Below are 22,800 nucleotides of genomic sequence, written 5' to 3' on the forward strand. Positions count from 1 at the left end.
AGGTACATTATGGGGCCATGGTGCTAATAATATTTTTCCATCTATAGAATTCGTGTCCGCTAAAACAAAGCAAAAATAGGAGCAGGATGAGGCCCAGAACTGTTGAGACGGGGATTCATTGAGCATATTTGGCTTATTATATTTGGTTGGACAGGAATGCTGGCCTGTTCGAGGGCAGAAGATTACCCCCGAGGATGGTGGTGGATAGAGCCATATGTCATGTGAGGGAGATCACCACAGCTGCTGCGAAGTTCTCTTCTGGGATGGCTAGGGACATCTGGGGTACTCTTCCCGCTGTTACAACGCCCAGGTTTGCTTTTGTTTCTTGGGTACCTCCACATCTCAAAGTGAACTTCGATGGTAGTATGTCGGTGGACGGGCTGTCCGGAAATGTTGGTTTTGTGATCAGAGATCATCTCGGAAGGATGATAGCAGCTGGTGGCTGTCGCACGCCTGGACTTATTGCTGTTGGGATGGAGCTGCGGGCAGCTTGGGAGGGGATATCCTATGCAAGGCAGGTACTTGGTGCTGAGCGTATATGCCTTGAAGGGGACTCCTTTGTGGTGATTGACTGGGTTCGGGGAGTGGACAGATATAGTGATGATCATCCTCTTATCTGTGATACTCGTAGTTTGGCTCAGGAGCTGAGCAACTTTCAGGCATTACATGTATTTCGAAAGGCGAACAGCGCAACAGACTGGATTGCCTCATTAGTTTCCTGGCACTCTGGAAGATCATATGGATATCTATAAGAGATATACCTTCTACTTTATACTCTTTACTTTCTTATGATATGGCTGGATGTACTCACATTAGAGCTATATAAAATGTCGTTTTTATCCAAAAAAAAAAAAAGAAGAAGGAATAAACATACGTAGGGAAAACTTTTAGCGAATGCATGGCTATTACAATTTAGAAAAATTATTTACCATTCTTCTCTTCCTTTTCTCATCCAGGTTTGGGCTTAGATATTAAACGTCTATCAGATTCAGAAGGAAAAAAGATGTAGGTCGTTGAAGCTCGGAAGTAATAACAATGAAAATACTCCATTCCGAAAAAAAACAATGAAAGATTCCTCAGATGTCAGCGAAGGTCTGCTTTGCTTTCTGAAAAGCAAGGAAAACTTATCAGCTAATCGTATCATTATTATCGGCTGGCAGAGGGAAGTAGATAGATTGTAAAATTATTGAGAATTAGTTGGAGCGGCAAATTAAGCTTGCAAAATCTAATCCAAATCTAATAAAAATCCACCAAGGTACTATGGGCTGTAATTTTATGTTTCACTGCCAAACTCCAGACCATAATTGGTAAAAACCAAAGATTCAGTGGGCAAATAACATACACAATTGAGCTTCGATCAGATCAAGCTTAGCTTGAAATCATTTGTTTGTAATTATTTCGACCTCAATTACAGGTGTATATTCACTTGTTCACAAATTATCAAAATTTAAATAATCGTTGTCATCTAGCTATTATTTTGCTATAGCCATTGTTATATAATGAACATATTGGTCATTATTTCATGTACCTCATTTATAATCAATATAATATTTTAAAAAAAAATTATACTAGCTTAAAATATTATTTTATTTGTGAACAATGACGAAATAAAATTACATTATTATCTTACATCTATCAAATTTATTTTCATGCAAAAAAGAAAATGGATGCCCTAGTCATGTTTAAAATAACAACCTTAAAACAATTCTATAGTGGGGAGCAGCTACTTTATACATAGCAATGTTTATTTAAATAATAACAACTATGTGATAATCATTAATTGTTCCATTCTATTCATAAAATGATTGGCCGTTATATTTTAGAAAGAATGATCAATTGTTTAATATTTATATTTTTTACTCTATAAATCAAGAAGTGTTTCGCTGGCGAACCGGATTGCACTACTCAAACTTCCATAGGAAAACTTTAGGTCTCTCAAATGCTAGCAGATAGAAGAGGAACTATTCCAAACAATATTACCAATATAGCGTGACGCAGGAGAAGAAATCCATGTTGCATTCATGATAGACATGCAATGCTCGAAACAATGATTTTTGTAAAACAAATCAAAATTTCATGCTAGCCAAAAAAATGAAACTTTTGTACAGTTAAAAATATTTTTTTTTATTTAGCCAATAATTCAGATAAATAATACATTATACCTACAAGTAGACCTGACCACGGTTCGGTTCTAACCGAGGAACCGGACCAGAACCGAACAGGAAAGAACCGGACCGGAACCGAAACCGTGTCTCACGGTTCTTAACCGAACCGGAACCTTGAGGAATACGGTTCGGTTAAGGTTCCAGGTTTGATGGAACCGGAACCGGCAGCTCGGTTCCGGTTCGAACCGAAAAAAACGACTATTTTATCCCCAACACTATATATACCTCTCCAAATCAATTTTTTCACCACACCACTCAATCTTCCAATCTCTCTCTCTTAATTTTTCACTCTCTCAATTATTCAATTTATTCCAATTCTCTACACATTCCATAACCTTCTCATATTTTCATTTTTCCCAATCCAATTATCAAAAATGCCTTCCTCCCGCTCAAATAAAGGCAAGAAAATATATGTCCCAAACCCAAATTCTTGGGATCCAAATTACCGACCCCCTCTATTGATGAGTAAATAATAAAATGAGGTACAAATTATCATTTTGTATTAATTACACAATCTATTTGTATTTAAAATTTGTTTCCAAATTAATTACACAATCTATTTTTTTTCAAAATTTTATAACCGGAACCGTCTAGAACCGGAACCGAAACCGACGGTTCTAGAACCGGAACCGAACCGACTATTTTCGGTTCCGGTTAAGATTTTAGATTTTTGTGGAACCAGAACCGGCGGTTCCGGAACCGTGGTCAGGTCTACCTACAAGTAATGCTTGCTGTAACTCTCACTCTCACTCTCGCGCTCTTTCTTATTAGTGAACGAAGAGGTAAAGCCCCACATTTATGTGCCTGACAATAAGGCATAAGACATCAACTATCAAATCGTGCTTTATAACCCCATAAGGTCCACAGTCCGTACATAAATAACTCTACCAAAGCAGTTCTGGTAGACAACAATTGCTATAGATGTTTAACGATCAATAATGGAATCCTATGGGAGTCCTTAGCAATGATATGATGATGTTTTCTTAATATATAGCATAAGAGGGTCAATAAATGCCTAAAACTACATAAGTCTTGGGGTATATATCTCAGAAACACCGAATTGCAACAATGATCCTAGCGAATCTAGTAATTGACAATAGATGCTATTGAGATTTCATCTATATTGTCCGTCCAATTGGCCACTAAAGTATTATATCATTAAAGAAACACAATTTGAGATACAAATTTAAGAACCATTTTCTAATTCTAAGATAAAAATAGTTAAGGTTCCAATTTGCCCTAAATTTTTCGGTCTGTGATCGAAAATCTTTTTTTTTTTTTTCAATAGAACGAGAAGGGAAGTTACACGTGGGATTATAAAGTCGCCAAAACCTTGTAACAAACTTCTCGAATCACCAATTGTAACATCCAGATACCAAAGAAGCTCTCCCTCATACATCATCATTCGGAGTAATGTTCTTCGCTACCCTACATTCAAATATTGATACCTGCAATTGGTTCTAAAGATATTCGCCTGATATAACTTTTACTTGGATTACATCCATTCTTGAGTTAATGAATTTTTCTTTTTAACTATTATTAGTTTAGGGTTAAATTGGTCTACCAACTGTGCGGTGAATCTGGTCCAACTAATCATTCCTCCGAAGAGTTTAGAAATAAGAGTAACTCTTCGTACGAATGTTACCAAAACTTCATGTCAGACAGGCGCATGTGACTGCACGTGCTATCAACGACATCCAGATCTCGGCCCGGTGTCACACAGCCACGTGTCCACCTAATCCTCCTGCCGGCGTGATGACGGTTCCCCGCTTCCGTGACGCTCCGCGCCGCCAACCCCTGTCATTCGTAAAAATGTTGGGGGTATTATGGGAAGAGAGGCCGCCATTGATGCTTTCGGACTCTCGCCACCAACTCCGCAAAGCCCGAGTTATTGGCACTTCGTACGGTCGCCCTGACCACGGCTGCCACCTTTCCTCACTATATTTTTTCTACAAGATGTATATAAAAAAAGATTTTTAAGTTATTTCTTTGATCAAAATAAATTGTTTTTAGTCCTGGTGGGAAAAGCATAAGATCTACGAGAGGCTTCTTGGATAGATTGAGGTGAGGCCAGGGCACAGAGATTGAGAGACTAAAAAAGGAAAGGAAGGTGGTTGACTCTTCCACTTCTCTCAACTCAGTTCCGTGGCCAGTGGGTCCATTTGACCTTTTGAAAGTTTTTATGTCTGTTCCCAAGATGCCCACTTTGTGTTGGTCGTGGTCCATGTTACCTCCCATGAGCCAACAAATCAGACAACCAAAAAGCTTACAACACTGACCTTTTTTTAACCTGGAGCACGAGTGAAGGAGGGAGCAAGGCTGATCCAGATTTGCCCTTTTTTTTTTTTTTTTGGATACTTCCAACTTAGCTATCTTAAAGTAAACTTTGATGGCAGTAGATCAGTGGATGGTGCGACTAGAGAGGTTGAATTTGTAATCAGGAACCACTGTGGTAAGATGCTTGCTGCAGAAGGATGGCGTACACCAGGGCTTACAGTAGATGGGGCAGAGTTGCGGGGCAGCCTAAGAGGATTTATCCTATGCCAGGCAGGTGCTTGGTGGCGAGCGGGTGTACCTCGAGGGAGACTCATCAGTGGTGATTGACTGGATCCGGAGGGCGGACAGATATGGTGATGGTCATTCCCTTATCCGGAAGACTTGCAGGATGGCTCACTTGATGGGCGGTTTTCAAGCGGCTCACGTGTTTAGGAAGGCAAACAGGACCCCAAACTAGGTCGCCTCTTTTGTCGTCCGGTACTCCGAAGATTTTTTGTGGACATCTGCATCATGTTAGACTTATATGAATGAGTAGCCATTTCTACCAACAAAAAAAAAAGAAAAAAAAGGAGGGTGCAAGGCGTCCGGAATGTGTTGTTTTTCAAATTTTTTTTAAATATATATGTATTAGAATTATATAAATCATCTATCCTAGCATGAAAGCAAATGATCATTACCTGAGAGGTATATCATACTTATATAAACTTCTCATTGTGTTATATCATGTCATGGAGCACCGTAGAGTTCTTAGATATCGATACAATGGTTCCCGTTGCTTAGTAGCTATCATTGGAATTATGCAACTAAAGCGAATTATCGCTAAAGATAAGTCCACCTTCATGTTTTATTGGAACTTTATTGTCAATAATAAGTAGTCAATTTAGGATACATTATTGATAATTACCTATGATGAACTTTATTTGATGCAGCATTTAAATTTGCTCTTGAGTTGTTAATTGATATTATTGATGAATTAAAAAAGATGCTACGCTATCAACCATTAGAACGGTTGGTAGCTTTTTTAATATCTTTGATTAATTAGACAAGCAACAATTCAACATATAATCATATACAGTTGAAATATCCTTAAATCCCTAGATATTAAGTTGGTAACACAATGATAGGTTTGCGAGGGGGTTAATGTAGGTCTTAATTCACACTAACTTAAATCCAAGCTCGATAAATTTGGATTTCGTATCTCGAGCAGATCTAACCGATCATTTGATGGGTCACGACTACCTCCAAGTTCAGAGGCTGAATCCAATTTATACTTATTTTGTTGTTGGGTTTGTAATCCTGCCTGTATGGAAACAAGAGATTCCAAATAAAGTTTAGTATATCTTAGGACAACCTTTATCTTTCCAATGCAGGCGTGCTCCAGGTTTCCTGGTGGTGCTCTTCCCACAACAAACTACAATGGACAATAGCAACTTACACCAGAAGACAGGAAAATAGTCCATTTAAGAACAAAATCAGACAAGTACATGCCTGTTTAAAAGCTCAATAGTAGATCCAAAACCTTTGGAATTTACCCGGCCAGTAATTAGAACTTGGATCCCACACCCGATACTGGCATATTAGCTTCAAGTTTAATCGTGCTGTTTCATCGAAAAAATGACTTAAAATCTTTCAGATTTTTACTTGGGATAGAATTTGTATCTTTTATCGGGGAGAAGAATTTTTTTTGTTTACACGAATCCCCATTTGGATTGTGTAAAGGAAATCGAGGCTCAAAATGCTTTGAGATCTGCAAAGGTATAATTGATCCAATGGTGGATGCTGTGAAAGAAGATCAACTAAGCAAAGACACAACCCGGACACTTCAACCCAAACATGATCCATGGTCCATGGATGGATTCAACGGGGAGCGATGGAACTAAATGAAGCTCGGTGGATGCTGATCTTTGAGAAGGATCCGAATCCAATATTCGACCCGGTTATGGCACGGCCCGCCTTAATGGCGCTGCAGCTGTACCAAACCAAGACAGCAAGGAGAGAGAGATAGAGAGAGGAGGGAGGCTTGTGGAGAAAGGGGAGAGAGAGAGATGAGCGCAGGCCCTCGAAGCAAGAGCAAGATTTAAAAGCACCGGCTTTTAAATCGCGTCGGTTACCACCCCCCTTCTCTCTCTCTCTCTCTCTCTCTCTCTCTCTCTCACAGGGGAGAAGGGAACTAATAGGACGAGGTCCAGAAGCTCGGGAGGGGAAGAGAGAGAGAGAGAGAGAGAGAGAGGAGAGAGAGGGGGTGGGGAGGGGATTGGCTCGCTATTAATTCAGGGACCAGGTCTGGAAATTTTTTTTGCCTTAATAGGGGGGTGAATCCGCCCGGATTGTTGCCGCTATTTCCGACGCGCCCCGGCGGTTTCCGGAATCGTCTCCGTGCACTCGCACCCCCGCCCCGCTCCCGGATTACTCCAAACCTGGCAAAGAGGAGGAGTTGGAGAGGAAGGAGTAGAAGTTTGAAGTGGAGACTGGAAAGGCGTCGCCTTTTTGGGTTTTATACTGTGGATAGCTCGTTGATGTAGAATTTGGAAGGGTAGGAGTAGAAGAGTACATATATAGAGAGAGGATAGAGAGAGAGAGGAGTTGGAAGAGAGGAGAATGGATTCGGGGGACGACCCAGATGCCTCGGACGGGCAGAGGAAGAAGAAGCGTTACCACCGTCACACCCCTCGCCAGATTCAGCAGCTCGAAGCGTATACTCTGTTTCCTTTCGTCCTCCTTCTTCTTTCTCAAAGATTGAATTTTGATGGGTTTTTTTTCGTTATTTCGATGGTATTTAGGGTGTTCAAGGAATGCCCACATCCAGACGAGAAGCAGAGAATGCAGCTGAGCAGAGATTTGGGGCTGGAGCCACGGCAGATCAAGTTCTGGTTCCAGAACAGAAGGACCCAGATGAAGGCAAGCCCCCTTTTTTTTGTCTCTCTCTTTCTTCTTCCCTTCTTTTGGGCTTTTTCGTTTGGAAGTGCAGTGGGGCGAGAGAAACCAAAAAGGAGGCACTTTTGGGTGGTTTCGCTGATCTGGTCTGGTGGTTTGGCAGGCCCAGCACGAGAGGGCCGACAACTGCTCCCTCCGCGCGGAGAACGACAAGATCCGGTGCGAGAACATCGCCATGAGGGAGGCGCTCAGGAACATCATCTGCCCCTCCTGCGGCGGCCCGCCGGTCACTGAGGACTCCTACTTCGACGAGCAGAAGCTTCGGCTGGAGAACGCTCGGCTGAAAGAAGAGGTAGCCGCTATCAGTCCTCTTTCTTCCAAAACAAAGGAAAAAAAAAATATTCTGCGAACAGTTCACCATGCCTTAGATTTAACGTGATAGTAATGTTTGCATCGATTGAATTCTTTTTGTCTGAAGACCCCCCAAGAAATGTACTAGTTTTATTGGATGACCTTATTTCCATTTATCATTTCATTTCGATGTCGACGATGTTGATGAAGGAACAAGTTGTTGTAGTTTCCATCAATATGATTCAGTTTTGCTCTTTTGATTCATGTTGTTGCAGCTCGATCGGGTTTCGAGCGTTGCATCCAAGTACCTAGGCAGGCCTATCACACAACTTCCCCCAGTTCAGCCAGTGCCCACGTCTTCATTAGATTTATCAGTTGGAGGTTTCGGTAGTCCGGCGCTTGGCCCTTCCCTTGATCTTGATCTCCTAGCTGGGAGCTCTTCTGCAGTGCCTTTTCCATTCCCGACCGCAGTGTCCGATATTGAGAAGCCTATTATGGCAAACTTGGCTACCAATGCGATGGAAGAGCTGATCAGGCTAGTGCAGACTGATGAACCCCTGTGGATGAAACCTGGACGTGATAGAAGGGAGGTCCTTAATCTCGAAACATACGGTAGGATCTTTCCCAAGCTCGGGCACCAGTTCAAGAGTCCTGATATCCGCATCGAGGCCTCGAGGGATTCAGGACTGGTGTTCATGAATGCTGTGGCGTTGGTTGATTTGTTTATGGATTCAGTAAGCTCCTGTGCTTAGTTAATTATACTCGTAACCTTTCAGTTATCTGGTGTTTGGAGTAAGATTCCTTCTTGTTGCAGAGCAAGTGGGTGGAGTTCTTTCCTACGATTGTCACCAAGGCAAGAACCTTAGAAGTCCTCGCAACAGGAATGGCAGGAACTAGGAGTGGATCTTTACTTCTGGTAGTCAACTTAATTAAGTTCATGTTCTCTTGCTTGTAATCCATTGCAGGTTTTTTTATGGCACTCATCTACTTTGAAACGATACAGATGTATGAAGAGATGCAGGTTCTTTCACCCGTTGTGCCCACACGTGAGCTCTGCTTCCTGCGCTACTGTCAGCAAATCGAGCAGGGCTCATGGGCTATAGCTGATGTTTCAGTAGAGTTATCCAGAGAGAATCAGTTTGCGCCTTCGTCCCGTTCATGGAGGCTTCCTTCTGGCTGCTTAATTCAGGAAATGCCCAATGGCTACTCCAAGGTGATTTTTACGTGCAACTTGTTCTTATTTGCTGGAATTTGTGTCAACTTCATAGTCATAGAGAGATAAGTGCGAAATTTTGATCCAGGTGACCTGGGTGGAGCACATGGAAGTTGAAGAGAAGACTCCCGTTCACCGCCTCTACAGGGATCTTGTGGATAGCGGGGAGGCATTCGGAGCGCAGCGATGGCTCGCCACTCTACAGAGAATGTGTGAAAGATTTGCATGTCTAATGGCCGCCGGTGCTTCCACGAGGGACCTAGGAGGAGGTAATGCATCGAGTACTCTAATAGTCTTAGAAGCTAAGAACTTTATTGTGATGCTGAATTCGAAAATGCCTTCAGTGATTCCCTCGCATGAGGGCAGGCGGAGCATGATGAAGCTCTCCCAGAGGATGATCAACAATTTCTGCGCTAGTTTAAGTGCATCCAATGGAAACCGTTGGACGACGCTCTCAGGACTAAATGATGTAGGAGTTCGAGTCACAGTTCACAAGAGCACCAATCTTGGCCAGCCTAATGGAGTCGTCCTCAGCGCGGCAACCTCTATATGGTTACCAATGTCATCCGAGAGGGTCTTCAGTTTCTTCAAAGATGAACATTCCCGAGCTCAGGTCCTACCTTCAACTATTAGATCAGTTTCCTGTTCATACTCTTAATTAATCTTAAAACCACATATTGACTGATATTTGCACATCTTCTTCAGTGGGATGTTCTTTCCAGTGGGAATTCAGTGCAAGAGGTTGCTCGCATCATTAACGGTTCGCATCCAGGGAACTGCATTTCTCTCCTTCGTGTGAGTTTCTGCTAATTTCTTGGTTGTTTTGTATTGATGTAGTTAGTTTTTTTATGGCTTGGGATGTGAACTTATAATATGATTGAACAAACAGGCTCTCAATGCCAGCCAGAACAGCATGCTGATACTCCAGGAGAGCTGCACTGATGCCTCGGGCTCGCTTGTGGTCTCCGCCCCGATCGACCTTCCGGCCATCAACATTGTAATGAGTGGTGAGGATCCATCCTACATTCCCCTCTTGCCATCAGGGTTCACCATATTAGCCGACGGCCGTCCCGGGGGAGGTGGAGGGGCTACGACGAGCTCGAACCCAATGGGAGGCTCCTCGGGGTCTCTGATCACAGTGGCATTTCAGATCCTTGTAAGCAGCCTTCCTTCTGCGAAGCTCAACGTAGAGTCGGTGACAACAGTCAATAATCTCATTAGCACCACTGTGCAGCAAATAAAGGCTGCCTTGAATTGCCCCAGTGGCTGATGGTCTGAAGAGGCTTCAGAAGCTCTCCCCCACAACCCCAACCCCCCCCCACCACCACCCTTCCTTAACTGCAACATACCAGATGGGCTCAGAGGGCTCTTGATGTGGGCGTTCAAGAGGAGGTTTAATGGAGGCTATCTTTTGGTTGGTTGGGCGCTTGAATGCTCTCATCAAGAGCTGGAACTGGAGCTGGAACTGCTGCTGATGCTGATGCCAGTCTCATAACAACTTCAAAGATTTTTACAAGGAGTCAAGCCATATTTACATTTAGGAAGCCTTTAAAGAGGGAGTCAAGAACGCACCATACTCGTCCCTTTCCTTGCTGTCATAACTCAGCTTTGAGGCCTTTTCTTTTCCTTTCTTTTGATTTTTATTTGTTCATTCCCCCCCTATCCCTTCTCTCATTCTCACTCTCAACTCCATGCAGCAAGGGTAAAATGGTTCGGGTATTGACTTCTCTCCATTATTATTCACTCATGAACATTCATTTGAAGATAGAGTTCCTAAAGTCGGAGCAAGTGTTTAATTTTATCTCTCATTATTGATTTGCTAACTCATAGCCCGTAGTTTTAAACATGGTAACGAAGAACCGAGTTAAACAAAATGTTGCACTCAAAATTCGAACAGGAGGGAGGCCTTCAATCACTCGAGATCTCAGACAAATCGCTAAACTCGAAATTATTTTGCGAGGTTAATTCATCAAGTGAAATAAAAAGCTTGTCTAGCTTTAGCTATAAACTTTGCTAATACTGCAGGAATATTCAATTAAGCTTGCAGCTACTTAACTTGATTTATTTGGTTTCATATATTCTTGTTCCATATGCTAATAAATGGATATAGTTTTGGGCATCGAAGTTGATGAACTTGGAGTTTAAAGATGTTGCTCCCTATATTTCAACAGTGGATGAGAATCTTCAATTGTAGGCTGTCTCTTCTGCTTCTTTTGCTGTCTAGTTCATGAAAGCCCCACCAGTTGTTTGCTTATGATAGGGCCTATAATTAACTTGATATTATTTTGGGTGGGTGATGCTAATCTTCCTTTTTGAGGAGAATTAAAAGTTCTGCTAGCTTTAGTTATGTGCTTGGTTATTGCTACTTGGGGTGGTTGGATATTCTGCCAATGATGTCACTTTTGCTCTGCCATCTCTCTGCTGCTTTGAAGCTTCTGGTCCCTCTTCCATTAAGACCCATGCATTGCTACCATAAATTTTCAGAATCCAGTACAGAACAATTACTACTGAATAAGTTGGTCACTTCATTGTTATTGTTGTTGCTGGCATCATTGTCATCTCTGCACATAATATATCTCTAAGTCAACATTTACATCAATGAGGGAAAGAAAAGGAATTATGTCTGCATTATCACACGAGAAGGCCTCATCTCAAATTTAATTATCTGAGGCCAAGTTCTCATGAATCCTTTCCTCATGCATGTGTTCCTATTCAATGATGTGTTCTTCTTTAATGCATGAATTTTCTTTTCCTCCAAACATATAAATTCTTTGGTAGGTAAGATCAAGTAAAGAATTTTGCAGGGAAGTTTGTAGCATGTCATAATTAAGAACTATTAGTCCTAGGCTTGTGGAAGGCACATCAAGAGACAGGTGGCTGCTGATCATGTAGAAAAACATCCATGGATGCAATCACATTGATGGACTCCTACTATTAGTTGGTGAACTCTAACTTCTCCAAATAAGCAAGAACTAGAAGTAACCGCAGGGGATATGATTGTAGGGTCTCATAAATATGGATATGGCAGTGATTTAGTGCAGATAGATAGATAGAATTTCATCTACCATGGATGAAGGATGAAGCAATAGAGTTAGGTCATTTGTTGTAATGGATAAAAAAAAAATGGTAGCAACTGCCATGAGCATGCAAGTAAATGGTTCAAAAGAAAGGTATATAGCAACTTGATGTACACACTCACCTTGCGTTCATGGAATGTAGAAGGGCATTAAAAGAAGCATATTTGTTAGAAAAAAATAATGTTTATCATGGGACTAATGGATGATTAGCTCTAGCATTTGCTATGAATATTAAAAATAGGGCTATGAAAAATGGTATGCTTGCAGAAGATTTGGGGAGTCAGACAATGTTAGAGATCTTTTTTTTTTGTTTTAACTATCTTATGGGACATAGGGACTGGTTCAAGTATTTTGCACTTTAATAGCTGCAAAGAGGCATGCTCCCATTTTGTCATTCCATGGTACTTTTAAATAATATTTTCTTTCTTGCATTTGCACCTCAGGTCTACAGGCCTTTATGCCAATAATGTTAAGGTGAACATGACAAGACTAGTAGTCCTAAGAGAATTTGTGAAGTATCTATTTCATGCCTATTGCTTTTCTGAGCACAGACTTTAAATCATGGAAGTGGGGGCCAATAAATGTTAGGACTTTGGGAGTTTCAAGTTTTGACCTACCATGAAGCCTGCACTACCATCTTGGAAATGTAAAGAGGTCATGAAATGTTTGAAGTGGATCTCTACCCCCTATTGGAGTGAACTGGTCCACATATTTGTTGCAGACATGGATCTGATAGCATGGGCTGGTCAAATTTTGCCTATGCCAAATTCAGTCTTAATCAATAAAGTATTCAATTTATGAAGGGACTAGGTTGGACAATAAATTCATTCAATCGAATCCAAGCTTGTTACATCCCAAAGTGCCTAAATTGAAAGTAACTAAGGTTGAGATGGATTAGGTTAAATTTGCCGGAAACCATTTCCGAGCTTATCATGACAATGGTGTATAATTCTGATCAAGTTTAGAGGGCGACAGCTTCAAAGCCCAAACATAAACATGTAAGTTGAAATTTGGCAGATTTGGACTGATTGAGATTGAACCTAGATCTAATTAGAACATGAAATTTGGTTGATGTTTAATCGAATAATTCTATGGGATCCAAACCATGCACCTAATTTCTTCATGATATGTAGGCCATGTCCGGTACCATTTTTTTCTCCATTTTTGTAAACAGAAATACGAAATCTAATGCAGAAAATATGTTAATTATTCTGTTTCTATTTTTTCTAACTTTTTTTTAAGTGGGTTTTTAGCTCTCTCTCTTATCCCCTCTGCTTGACCTCTCCATAATCTTGGCCTCTCCCGTATAGTCGATGGCCATCATCAGCCTCCTCTACTAGACCCATCTCCTCCCCCTTCTTTCTCGCCTCCTCCATCATTAGTGATCTTCCTACTAGTGATGATGACAACATTGGCTACCGGCCCTGCGGCCATGACTACAATCTTCCTACTAGTGATGATGACAACATTGACTAGTCTTGAAGGGTTTTTTTTTTTAAAAAAAAAAAACAAAGTACAAGGGGTTGATCACAAGTATTTTGGTTGTCAACCAACCTCCAGACCCATGCTAGTATATCTTAGCTGACCTAGAATGTGGTTTGAGTAGAGCCAAATTAAAGTAAATCCACTTTTCCAGCCATGCCACTTATGGGTCCAACTACGAGAAACGGATGCAATCAGGCCAAATCTCAAAACTTTATTCAAGATGCAGTATGAATGGGTTCATAACATTCAGATTCGGACGGATGCAGGTGGACAGATGTTAAGCTTGCATTTAAATGCTTGACCTCCTGAGGCTGAGGTGGCATATGTCAGGAATGACCTTAGAGTTCGAAGAAAAATAGTTCTTAGTAAATGAATGTTTTGTTACTGAAAAATGAGAGGATTTATAGCGTAAGACTCCAATTTTAGCCCTCTTCTCCTTTTATTATTTATTATTATTGCACCTCTTTATGTTTTTCTCTGATCGATCTTGTTTGCTAATTAACAAGGCCAAGTTTTATCGATAATGGAAGGAGCCACTCTTGTATGGAAATGTAAATCTACACCTACCCCACTCTAACTAGGTCTGAGCCCAGCCTAGGCCTTGGACACCACTAGGGCTCGCAATATTATAGCATGTTCAGACATATTTGGTTGAAAGGAGTTGGACTCTGAAATAGAAATGAGAGTGAGTGACTTCCATTCCAGCCATTTACTTGGGACAAGTTTATTTTCATTCCGATTTTAGAAAAAAAAAGAGAATATCCCAATCCTTCAAAATCTAATTCTTATTCTTCCCTAATATTCAAATTCCATGCCAGTAAAGATGACCATTTCCTTTTTCATTCCAATTTATTACGATTTCGATTCCAATTCTAATTCCGATTGCTAACTAAACACACCTTATATGAAATGAAGGCCAACACCTTATATGCAAACTAAAACCCAGTCTCTCGTCAATAAATGACAGGCCATAGCAACCGAACTTAAATTCGGGAGTAATTACCAAGGCTAAGTGGGTGATGCCTTTCACCACTTTGATGGTGCTTCTCCATATAGAATTAGTGGAAATCTATAATAATATTAATGCAAGTTTCAAACTTTACTATGGTTGGTTTCTCTCTCCCTCTCTCTTCTTTTTCGTAACTAAGATAGAAAAACCAAACTAAGATTTTAGATCAAGTGAGTGGGATTTAAACCCAATCATCAATATTAGCACTCTATAATTTACCAATAGATGCTCTCTTACTATGGTAGGATTTGTTGGATTTAAGTGTTGATGAAGAGTGCAGCCACATTTGTTACATTCGTGCGCGCACACGCGTGTGTGAGAGAGAATTGACCTTTAATTATAATTTTTCTCCTTTCTTTCGAGAATTATGTCCTTTTCTATTTTGAATCAGACTCACCTATAATCTACTAAATTTTAAGCCGACTACTAATCATCATAAAAATTAAATTAGTTTAAACTATAACTAGTTTAACATAATGTTAGCTTCAAAATGAGTGCTTACATATCTTAGTTGCTCAAAGTTGGTTCCAAACTGGAGCTTAATTTCATGGCTCATATAAATAACTAAGACTTAATTTACGTCTTTTGGAAGGCAATCAAGTTGCTTGACCTAAGTATTGATTAAATCCCAGATCCCATCATTTGCTAAAAATAAATATTGATTAAATCCAAAGTCTAGGATTGCTTATTTTTCATGCCTCAAACGAGACTGACCAAGGTGTAGATTATATGAGTGCTTTTTAGTTGAATTGAACCCGTCTATATCTTTAAATGTCTCGAATTAAGGCTCCAGTTCAACATATCAGATCCAACTAGGTCTTGCTTACCTAGACTAAATCTGATTTATAGAATAGGGCCTAGATTACCAAGTTGACCTAGATAAACTTATTTAACCAAATCAATTCTACTATAAATTAAACTTCATAATTAAACTGTCTTTAAAAAAAGGAGTCTTGAATCAATGTTTTAAAACCCTAGTGTTGATGATACCAGAAAAGTGGCCCAGTTATAGATCATCGATTCAATATTATAAACATGTGAATAAAAATTATATGAATTTCAATAGCAATAGATCATGGAGTGAGTGAGATGAAGCCATAACAATCATATCCCATTCTCTAATTTATTGGAAATCAAAATCAACCAAAGGAAGAGAGAGAGAGAGAGAGAGAGAGAGAGAGAGAGAGAGAGAGAGAGAGAGAGAGAGCACTTGCTCTCATGAAGTCCTAAGGTCCAAATGTGAACCGTGCATTCTTGCTCAAATAGTTGTAAAATGAGATTAAAATGGAGAAGAAAAAGAGGAGAGAGGTTGAGGAAGGTTGCTGGAATTCTTTGTTTCAGATTTTTTCCTTTCCAGTTTTGTGAACCATGATCTTATAAACAGCCTACCACAACTGTTTAGGCAGCTGTCAAAACTATAGCTCAAATAAACCAGCAAACCCATACTTTCATGCTTTAAGGCGAGCCTTTTAATGGATGAGATTTACGAATTTTGTAAAATCAATGTAAGATTTACCAATCTTTGTCTTGAAACTAAGTTTTGTCGTACCGGTACCAGACCCCATACCGGTGCCACACTAGCATGGTGTTTATATAGTATGAATTTTTTTGGCGTATTATGGTTGAAACATAGACTTGGTTAAAACATATTAAAACTAATTAACCAACAATTAAAATGATCAAATGCGTTGAGTACGTAAGCTTACTATTATGCAGTGAGTGTTGAACTTGGATATTTAGTATTTGGAACTAGCTATTATTCAATTGATGCATGATTAGCTGGCTAAGATTCAAAATAATAGGTTAATCCGATGGTGTAAGAGTTTGGGAAGTGCTTAAAGTGAGCTCAAGGGGAGTGGGTTTGTGAAATATGAGTTTCAATACTAGACATTGGACGAGTCAAAAGTGGGCGTCTAGATATGGTAGAAGTGATATGATTAACTTGGGTCAAATATGATTTTACGTGATCAGTTAATTATATTTAACTATATGTAATTTTGTTCTATCATCGCCCGATATGGTTAACAATGGGGATGTTAAACCAATCATGATCACTTTCAACCAGTGTTTGGAGCTCATTTATCTAGACCAGACCTTATCATAGCCAGTTCATGAGTTTCAGGTTTAATTTAGGTTCAATTGCAAGTCGACTAGAATACCTAGGGCTAGTTTTAGAATTCTTCTCCAATTCTTGAAATTTTACCTTAACCTTGCTGGTACATAGATGTATTATGTCTCAAAACTCATACTTTATTTCTCACACCAGCATAACAAGCCCTCCTCTCCTCCATGCCTCCAATGTCAGGACCATCCCCATCAAGCTCCTCATCACCATCCTTCCCCTGTCATCTCCTGCTCAAGCCATCTGTAACCCTCTTTAATATTTCTCACTCTCCTACTATAGATGAAGCTTAATTTCTATTATTGTGCTTGCTGCATTCTCTTTAATCATCCTTTCTTCATAGTTCATATCATCGAAAACAAGCATAGGTATGATCAATTTTGGAACACCGTGATGAAATGGCTGAGGGAGTGAGAGAATGGTTAGGCTAGAGTTTATGGTTAAAAGTTGAGGTCCTGAAATATATTTATTTTTGTTTTTTCTCCCTCACCTGAATTAGGAAGGCAATTGGGTGATTCAACATGAGCAGTTTGAGTGGTTTAATCATCTGCATTGATAGACTTAACAGACGTTAAAGTATTCCGAGCATAGCTTTAATCCGACTTGTAGATGCTTGAGAGTGACGAGTCGAGTAAGTTGACCTACCCAAGTTTTCAAAATTTGCTTTCTATGTATGAGAAGCAACTCTGATCATGAAGTCGATTCTTGATTATGAGATATGAAAATTTGAGTTAGATTAATTATTGGACTTGTGTACAATATAAATTCTTTGAAGCGTACCATCTACATAACTTCATGATTTTTGAAGCCAAATGGTAGTTTAGTTGATAATTTTTTTTGAGATAGTGGCTTTGTGAGTCACCATGTTTCAAAACTATATCCACTTGCTAGCTTTGTGAGTCAAATCTTTTAATGCTAGTAAATGATCGCATCAACATTTTATGCCACATTATTTCTTATATATCTTATACTAATAACTATTGCTTTATCTTACTACAATGTGAGCATATTTTTTCACATTTTCCTATCTTTTTCTTTAGTAAGGGCCACACATACTCTCATTAATGTTAAGCTCTAAATTACCTTCAATTGAGACCTCATGGATTGCAATATTTAAGTCTCCTTCCTATACAAACAAACATTGGCAAAATGACATGAACAAAATATGAATAAAATTTTCTCAATTAGAACAGGATGCAACTATTACTTGATTTAGGCAATATGTGAACCTGAGAAACATAATATCATTTTAGGATGGTTTTCTAGTTGTACTTTTATCCTGGCTATAAGGTATGATCAAAAAAAATATTTACATATAATAAAATGAAGGCGGGCAATTGTGATTCTATGCATGCATAAAAGCTTTGAATGAATTATAGGATATAGTTTTAAAATTGGTTGGATAATATGCATATGGCTTCTTTTGCTAGTTCATTATATTTAAAATTTATTACATTAATCAAAATAATTACTTGACAACATGTTATATGAACATTATTTCTAATATTAGAAAATTTAAACTGCATCAATTTTACGAGAAAACTTAAGACATTAATACATCAATTTGGCTACAATGACCCTAAAACTCATTCATAATCGATATATGAAATAGGATCATTTTTTATCATATTTTGCTCATTTATGTAAAATAAGGAAGTCATATCAATTTAATATCATTGGTTGTTTTGCCTTCCAAGTAGTATACTTCCTCCATTGGCCACATACAGTGCATATGGAAGGAAACATGGGTGGGGAAGGACCAGCCAGTTGCAAAACCAAAAAGATTAGAGAGGATGAACAACATGTTCATGTGGGAGTGGAAACAATTCTTTCAGAAGGTATTACCAACTAAAAAACCAAACACCAATGGATGTCTGGTGAGAATTTGCATTGCATATTAACAAAATAAAAAAAAATGCCATACTTCCTCAAAGGAGAATAGAATTAGAGAATCATATTATTTTCTTATTCTTTGTTGAGATTGACCAAAAAGGAAAACATTTTTTTTTTTTTTTTTGTTGAAGCTGGTCTTGGAGAGCCCATAGAGAGTTCCAAAATGAAATGGTGCAACAAGCCCTAGCCCACACTAGGACCAGGCCCTCCATCCCTCCACAAGCAGGGGCGGCCCAAGCCTTAGGCGACCTAGGCGGTCGCCCAAGGCCCCGGCTCGAGAGAAGGCCCCGCGACGGGCGACGGCATCCTACGCTCTACGCCTCTACCCTCCCAGCTCACGAAATATAGGTTCTACTAGCTAGCTACAGACTACAGCCGCAGCCCGCAGGATGGCAGGAGCCAACGGCTACCTCGACAAGACGCGGGTCGCCGGGTGCTCCACTGTCCACAGTCCACTCGGACCACTCCTCCTCAATGGCTTAATCCGATCCCATATTCCCATCGGCCATGATGCCATCGCCCATCATTCCTCTCTGCCCTCTGGCTCTCTTTAAAATCCTCATCCTGCAGCTCTGCTTCCTCCTCATCCGCATCCTCTGGCTACTTCTGCAGCTCTGCTTCCTCCTCCTCTGCTCCTCATTCCTATTTCCTCAAACCTCTTCTACTCTGTAACTCTGTTCGACTGTTCCGTGAAGGTGTGACCGTGTGACTGCCTGCCGGCTGCCGCCTGGGTCGTCTACTCGTCTCCTCCTCGCCTCCCCCCGTGTGGCCGCGCCTCCGCCAGTCCGCCTCCCCGCCTCCTCGGGCCCCGGCATCCCGCGAGGCCGCGACCGTCCCCGCCTCCCCGGCATCCAGCCATCCAGGCTCCTCGGCTCCTCGGCTCCTTGCCTCCCTCCCGCCTCTCGGGCCCCCGGCTCTCGTGAGGCCGTGACCCCGTCGCCCGTCGGCCCGTCCGGCTCAATCCAGCGAGCCGGCGAGTTCGTCTCCTCCGCCTGAGCGCCTCCCAGTCCCCGGACCCCGCCTGTGACACCATCAGGCCGTCAGTCCGTGAGCCGTGACCTCCTCCGCTCCTCGCCCGCCCCCGGCCCCGGCTCCCGTGAGGCGTGAGGCCGTGATCCCGTGACGGCACGGCAGATGGCGTGACCTCCTCGCCTCCCTCGCCGGCCCCGGCTCCCGTTGTCCCGTGAAGCAGTAGAGGCCCGGCCGTCCCCTCACCCTCAGCCCTCCCGTCCGTATCACTGAGAGACTGTCAGTCTGTGACACTGACAGTGACTCAGTGAGTCAGTGGGTTACTGGGTAGTGGGCCTAGTCACTGTAGCACAAGTGCACAACATATGGTGTGATCCTTCTAACCCCCTTTTGTTGTTTGATTATATTTTCAACATCCAGTGTTTAATTTCCCTAATTTTATTGCAATTTCTATAATTTTGTTACAATTTTTCTCTTCTATTTTTTCTCTTTTATATTTAATTTGTTTGTAGTAATTATCTTAATTGTTTTGTTTACTAATATAATTTTTATATTCAAATGTCTAATAGAAAATATGAATGTGGATATGAAAAACTTAAAAAAAAAAAAATCGAAAAACTCATTCAATCTCAAAAAGGAGCTCTAGATAAATTTGTTATGACAAACAAACAAAACACTACATCAAGTTCAACTCAGGAATTAACAACAAAACAAGCACCTGAAATAGAGCTAAAAGATGACATGAAAGGAATGAAACAAAATGAGATTGACAACCATATTCATGGTGAAGAACATAATGAGAAATTAGATGAAGATAGGATAAATAAGAATAGTGTAGAGCTTAATGAAATTAGTTCTATTTCTACAAATATATACGATCCTGGTCAATGGAAGCAAATCGATACAAGGTTGAGAGATCTATTAGTAGAAAGAGGTCCAATTAGAGATTATGATCTTCATTTTCCTAAGGATGAAAATAATAGGCACTTCTCTACGCTACATTACATTCGTAAATTACCTAATGGTGAAAAATATGATAGAAGATGGTTAGTGTATTCGAAGGATTTGGATAGAGTATATTGTTTTTGTTGTAAATTATTTGATTCAACACCTAACACGAGTCACTTAGTCAATGAAGGAACTAGGAATTGGAAAAATCTAGGTATTATGATCAAAAGTCATGAAATAACTGATGAACATATTACTAGCATGAATAAATGGATTAATTTAGAAGTGAGATTATTGAAAAATAAGACAATTGATAAAAGTCTCCAAGAACAAATAAACCAAGAGAAAGATCATTGGAAAAAAGTATTATTGAGAATTATTGCTGTCGTAAAAAATCTTGCAAAAAATAATTTAGCATTTCGGGGAAAGAATGAAAAGATCTATCAAAGCAATAATGGAAATTTTTTAAGTCTTATTGAAATGATTGCAGAATTTGATCCAGTAATGCAAGAACATATTCGACGTATTCAACATGGTGAAATTCACAATCATTATTTAGGTCATAAGATTCAAAATGAATTGATTCAAATGTTAGCATCTGAAATTAAAACTATAATAATTAAAAAGATTAAAGAAGCAAAATACTTTTCTGTAATACTTGATTGCACTCCTGATGCAAGCCATCAAGAACAAATGACCCTAGTTTTAAGATGTGTAGATACTTCAACAAGTCCAGTAAAAATAGAAGAATATTTTTTAGAATTTTTAGAAGTAGATGATACCTCTGAAAAAGGCCTTTTTGTTGCACTTATAAATATAATAGAAAAATATAAACTTGATATTAATGATATAAGAGGACAAGGGTATGACAACGGGTCTAATATGAAAGGAAAACATCAAGGTGTATAAAAAAGATTATTAGATATAAATTCTAGAGCATTTTACACACCATGTGGATGTCATAACTTAAATTTAGTATTATGTGATACTGCTAACTCATGTCCTAAGGCTATATCTTTTTTTGGAGTAATACAACGAATTTATACCTTATTTTCTTCTTCTACAAAACGATGGAAAATTTTACAAGATAATGTATCTACATTAACTCTTAAACCTTTGTCACAGACATGTTGGGAAAGTCGTATTGAAAGTGTCAAAGCAATTAAACATCAAGCTCCTAAAATAAGAGATGCATTAGTTCAATTAGCGGAAACTAGTGAAGATCCTAAAATAAAGGGTGAGGCTATATGTTTGGCTACATATGAGATTGAAAATTTTGAATTCTTGTTAGGCATGAATATATGGTACGATATATTGTTTGCTGTTAATTCAGTTAGTAAGAACTTACAATCTGAAGACATGCATATTGATGTTGCTATAGATCAATTAAAAAATCTTCTTTCTTATTTGAAAAGTTATAGGGAAAATGGATTCATGAATGCTTTGAATTCATCTAAAGAAATTGCAAATGAAATGGAAATAGAACCTATATTTCGTGAAAAACGTGTGATCCGTAGAAAAAAACAATTTGATGAAAATAGTAATGATGAAACAACAAGATCAGCTGAAGAATCTTTTAGAATTGATTACTTTTTATATATAGTAGATCAAGCTATTTCTTCAATTCAAAATAGGTTTGAACAATTCACCATATATGAAGATGTTTTTGGTTTTTTGTTTAATTTTAGAAAGTTAAAATCTTTGAATGAAGAGAATTTGAAAAAGTGTTGTCTTAATCTTGAAAACTTTTTAAAGCACGGTGAATATTCTGATATTGATGGTCTTGATCTGTTTTCGGAGTTAAATGTTTTAAAAGAAGTTTTACAAATAGAAACTAGTACCCCTATTGATACTTTAAGTTTTATTAAAAAAACAGATTCTTTTCCAAATGCATTCATTGCTTATAGGATATTGTTGACAATACCTGTAACAGTTGCTTCTGCTGAAAGAAGTTTTTCAAAATTAAAGTTGATAAAAACTTATTTGCGGTCAACTATGTCACAAGAAAGATTAAATGGATTAGCTATATTATCGATTGAAAATAATATTTTAATGAATCTTGAGTACAAAAGTTTGATTAGTAATTTTGTATCTCAAAAAGCTAGACGGATTATTTTTAAATAATTTTTTAAAGTATTTTATACTTATTAAAAATTTATTATTATTATTATTATTTTAAAAAAGGCCTCATTTAGTGAGTTCGCCCTAGGCTCCCAAATGCATTGGGCCGTCCCTGTCCACAAGGGATAGAACAATGCAAAAATAAATCAAGATAAAACAAACATACCTCTCAATTGCAAGCAATGGATATGCATGGAAGAGAAGGGAGGTAGGGCAAACTTGTTTCTTTCTTACCTTTTTAATTCCAAAGGCCCACCTTTATCCATCTAGATCCAAAAAAAAGAAAAAAAATTCAG

General features: G+C 39.3%; 1 protein-coding gene and 1 pseudogene across 1 annotated transcript; both read left to right on the plus strand.

The window, feature by feature from the left end:
- Positions 1-6,428: 6,428 nt before the first annotated feature.
- LOC103706785 (homeobox-leucine zipper protein ROC8-like) lies at positions 6,429-10,658 on the plus strand. Its single transcript, XM_008791010.6, has 10 exons — positions 6,429-7,135; positions 7,223-7,340; positions 7,480-7,668; positions 7,943-8,401; positions 8,482-8,583; positions 8,671-8,880; positions 8,969-9,149; positions 9,225-9,493; positions 9,586-9,675; positions 9,770-10,658. The coding sequence occupies exons 1-10, from the start codon at positions 7,041-7,043 to the stop codon at positions 10,148-10,150; spliced, it is 2,094 nt and encodes a 697-aa protein (XP_008789232.4). The 5' UTR covers positions 6,429-7,040; the 3' UTR covers positions 10,151-10,658.
- Positions 10,659-20,024: 9,366 nt separating this feature from the next.
- On the plus strand, positions 20,025-22,507 carry LOC149750951 (uncharacterized; annotated as a pseudogene).
- The last annotated feature ends 293 nt before the right edge of the window (positions 22,508-22,800 follow it).

The sequence above is a fragment of the Phoenix dactylifera genome, chromosome 18, assembly GCF_051530095.1.
Source record: "Phoenix dactylifera cultivar Ajwa chromosome 18, Ajwa_hap1_PhDact_Kaust_v1.1, whole genome shotgun sequence".
In the NCBI taxonomy this organism is placed as follows: domain Eukaryota; kingdom Viridiplantae; phylum Streptophyta; class Magnoliopsida; order Arecales; family Arecaceae; genus Phoenix; species Phoenix dactylifera.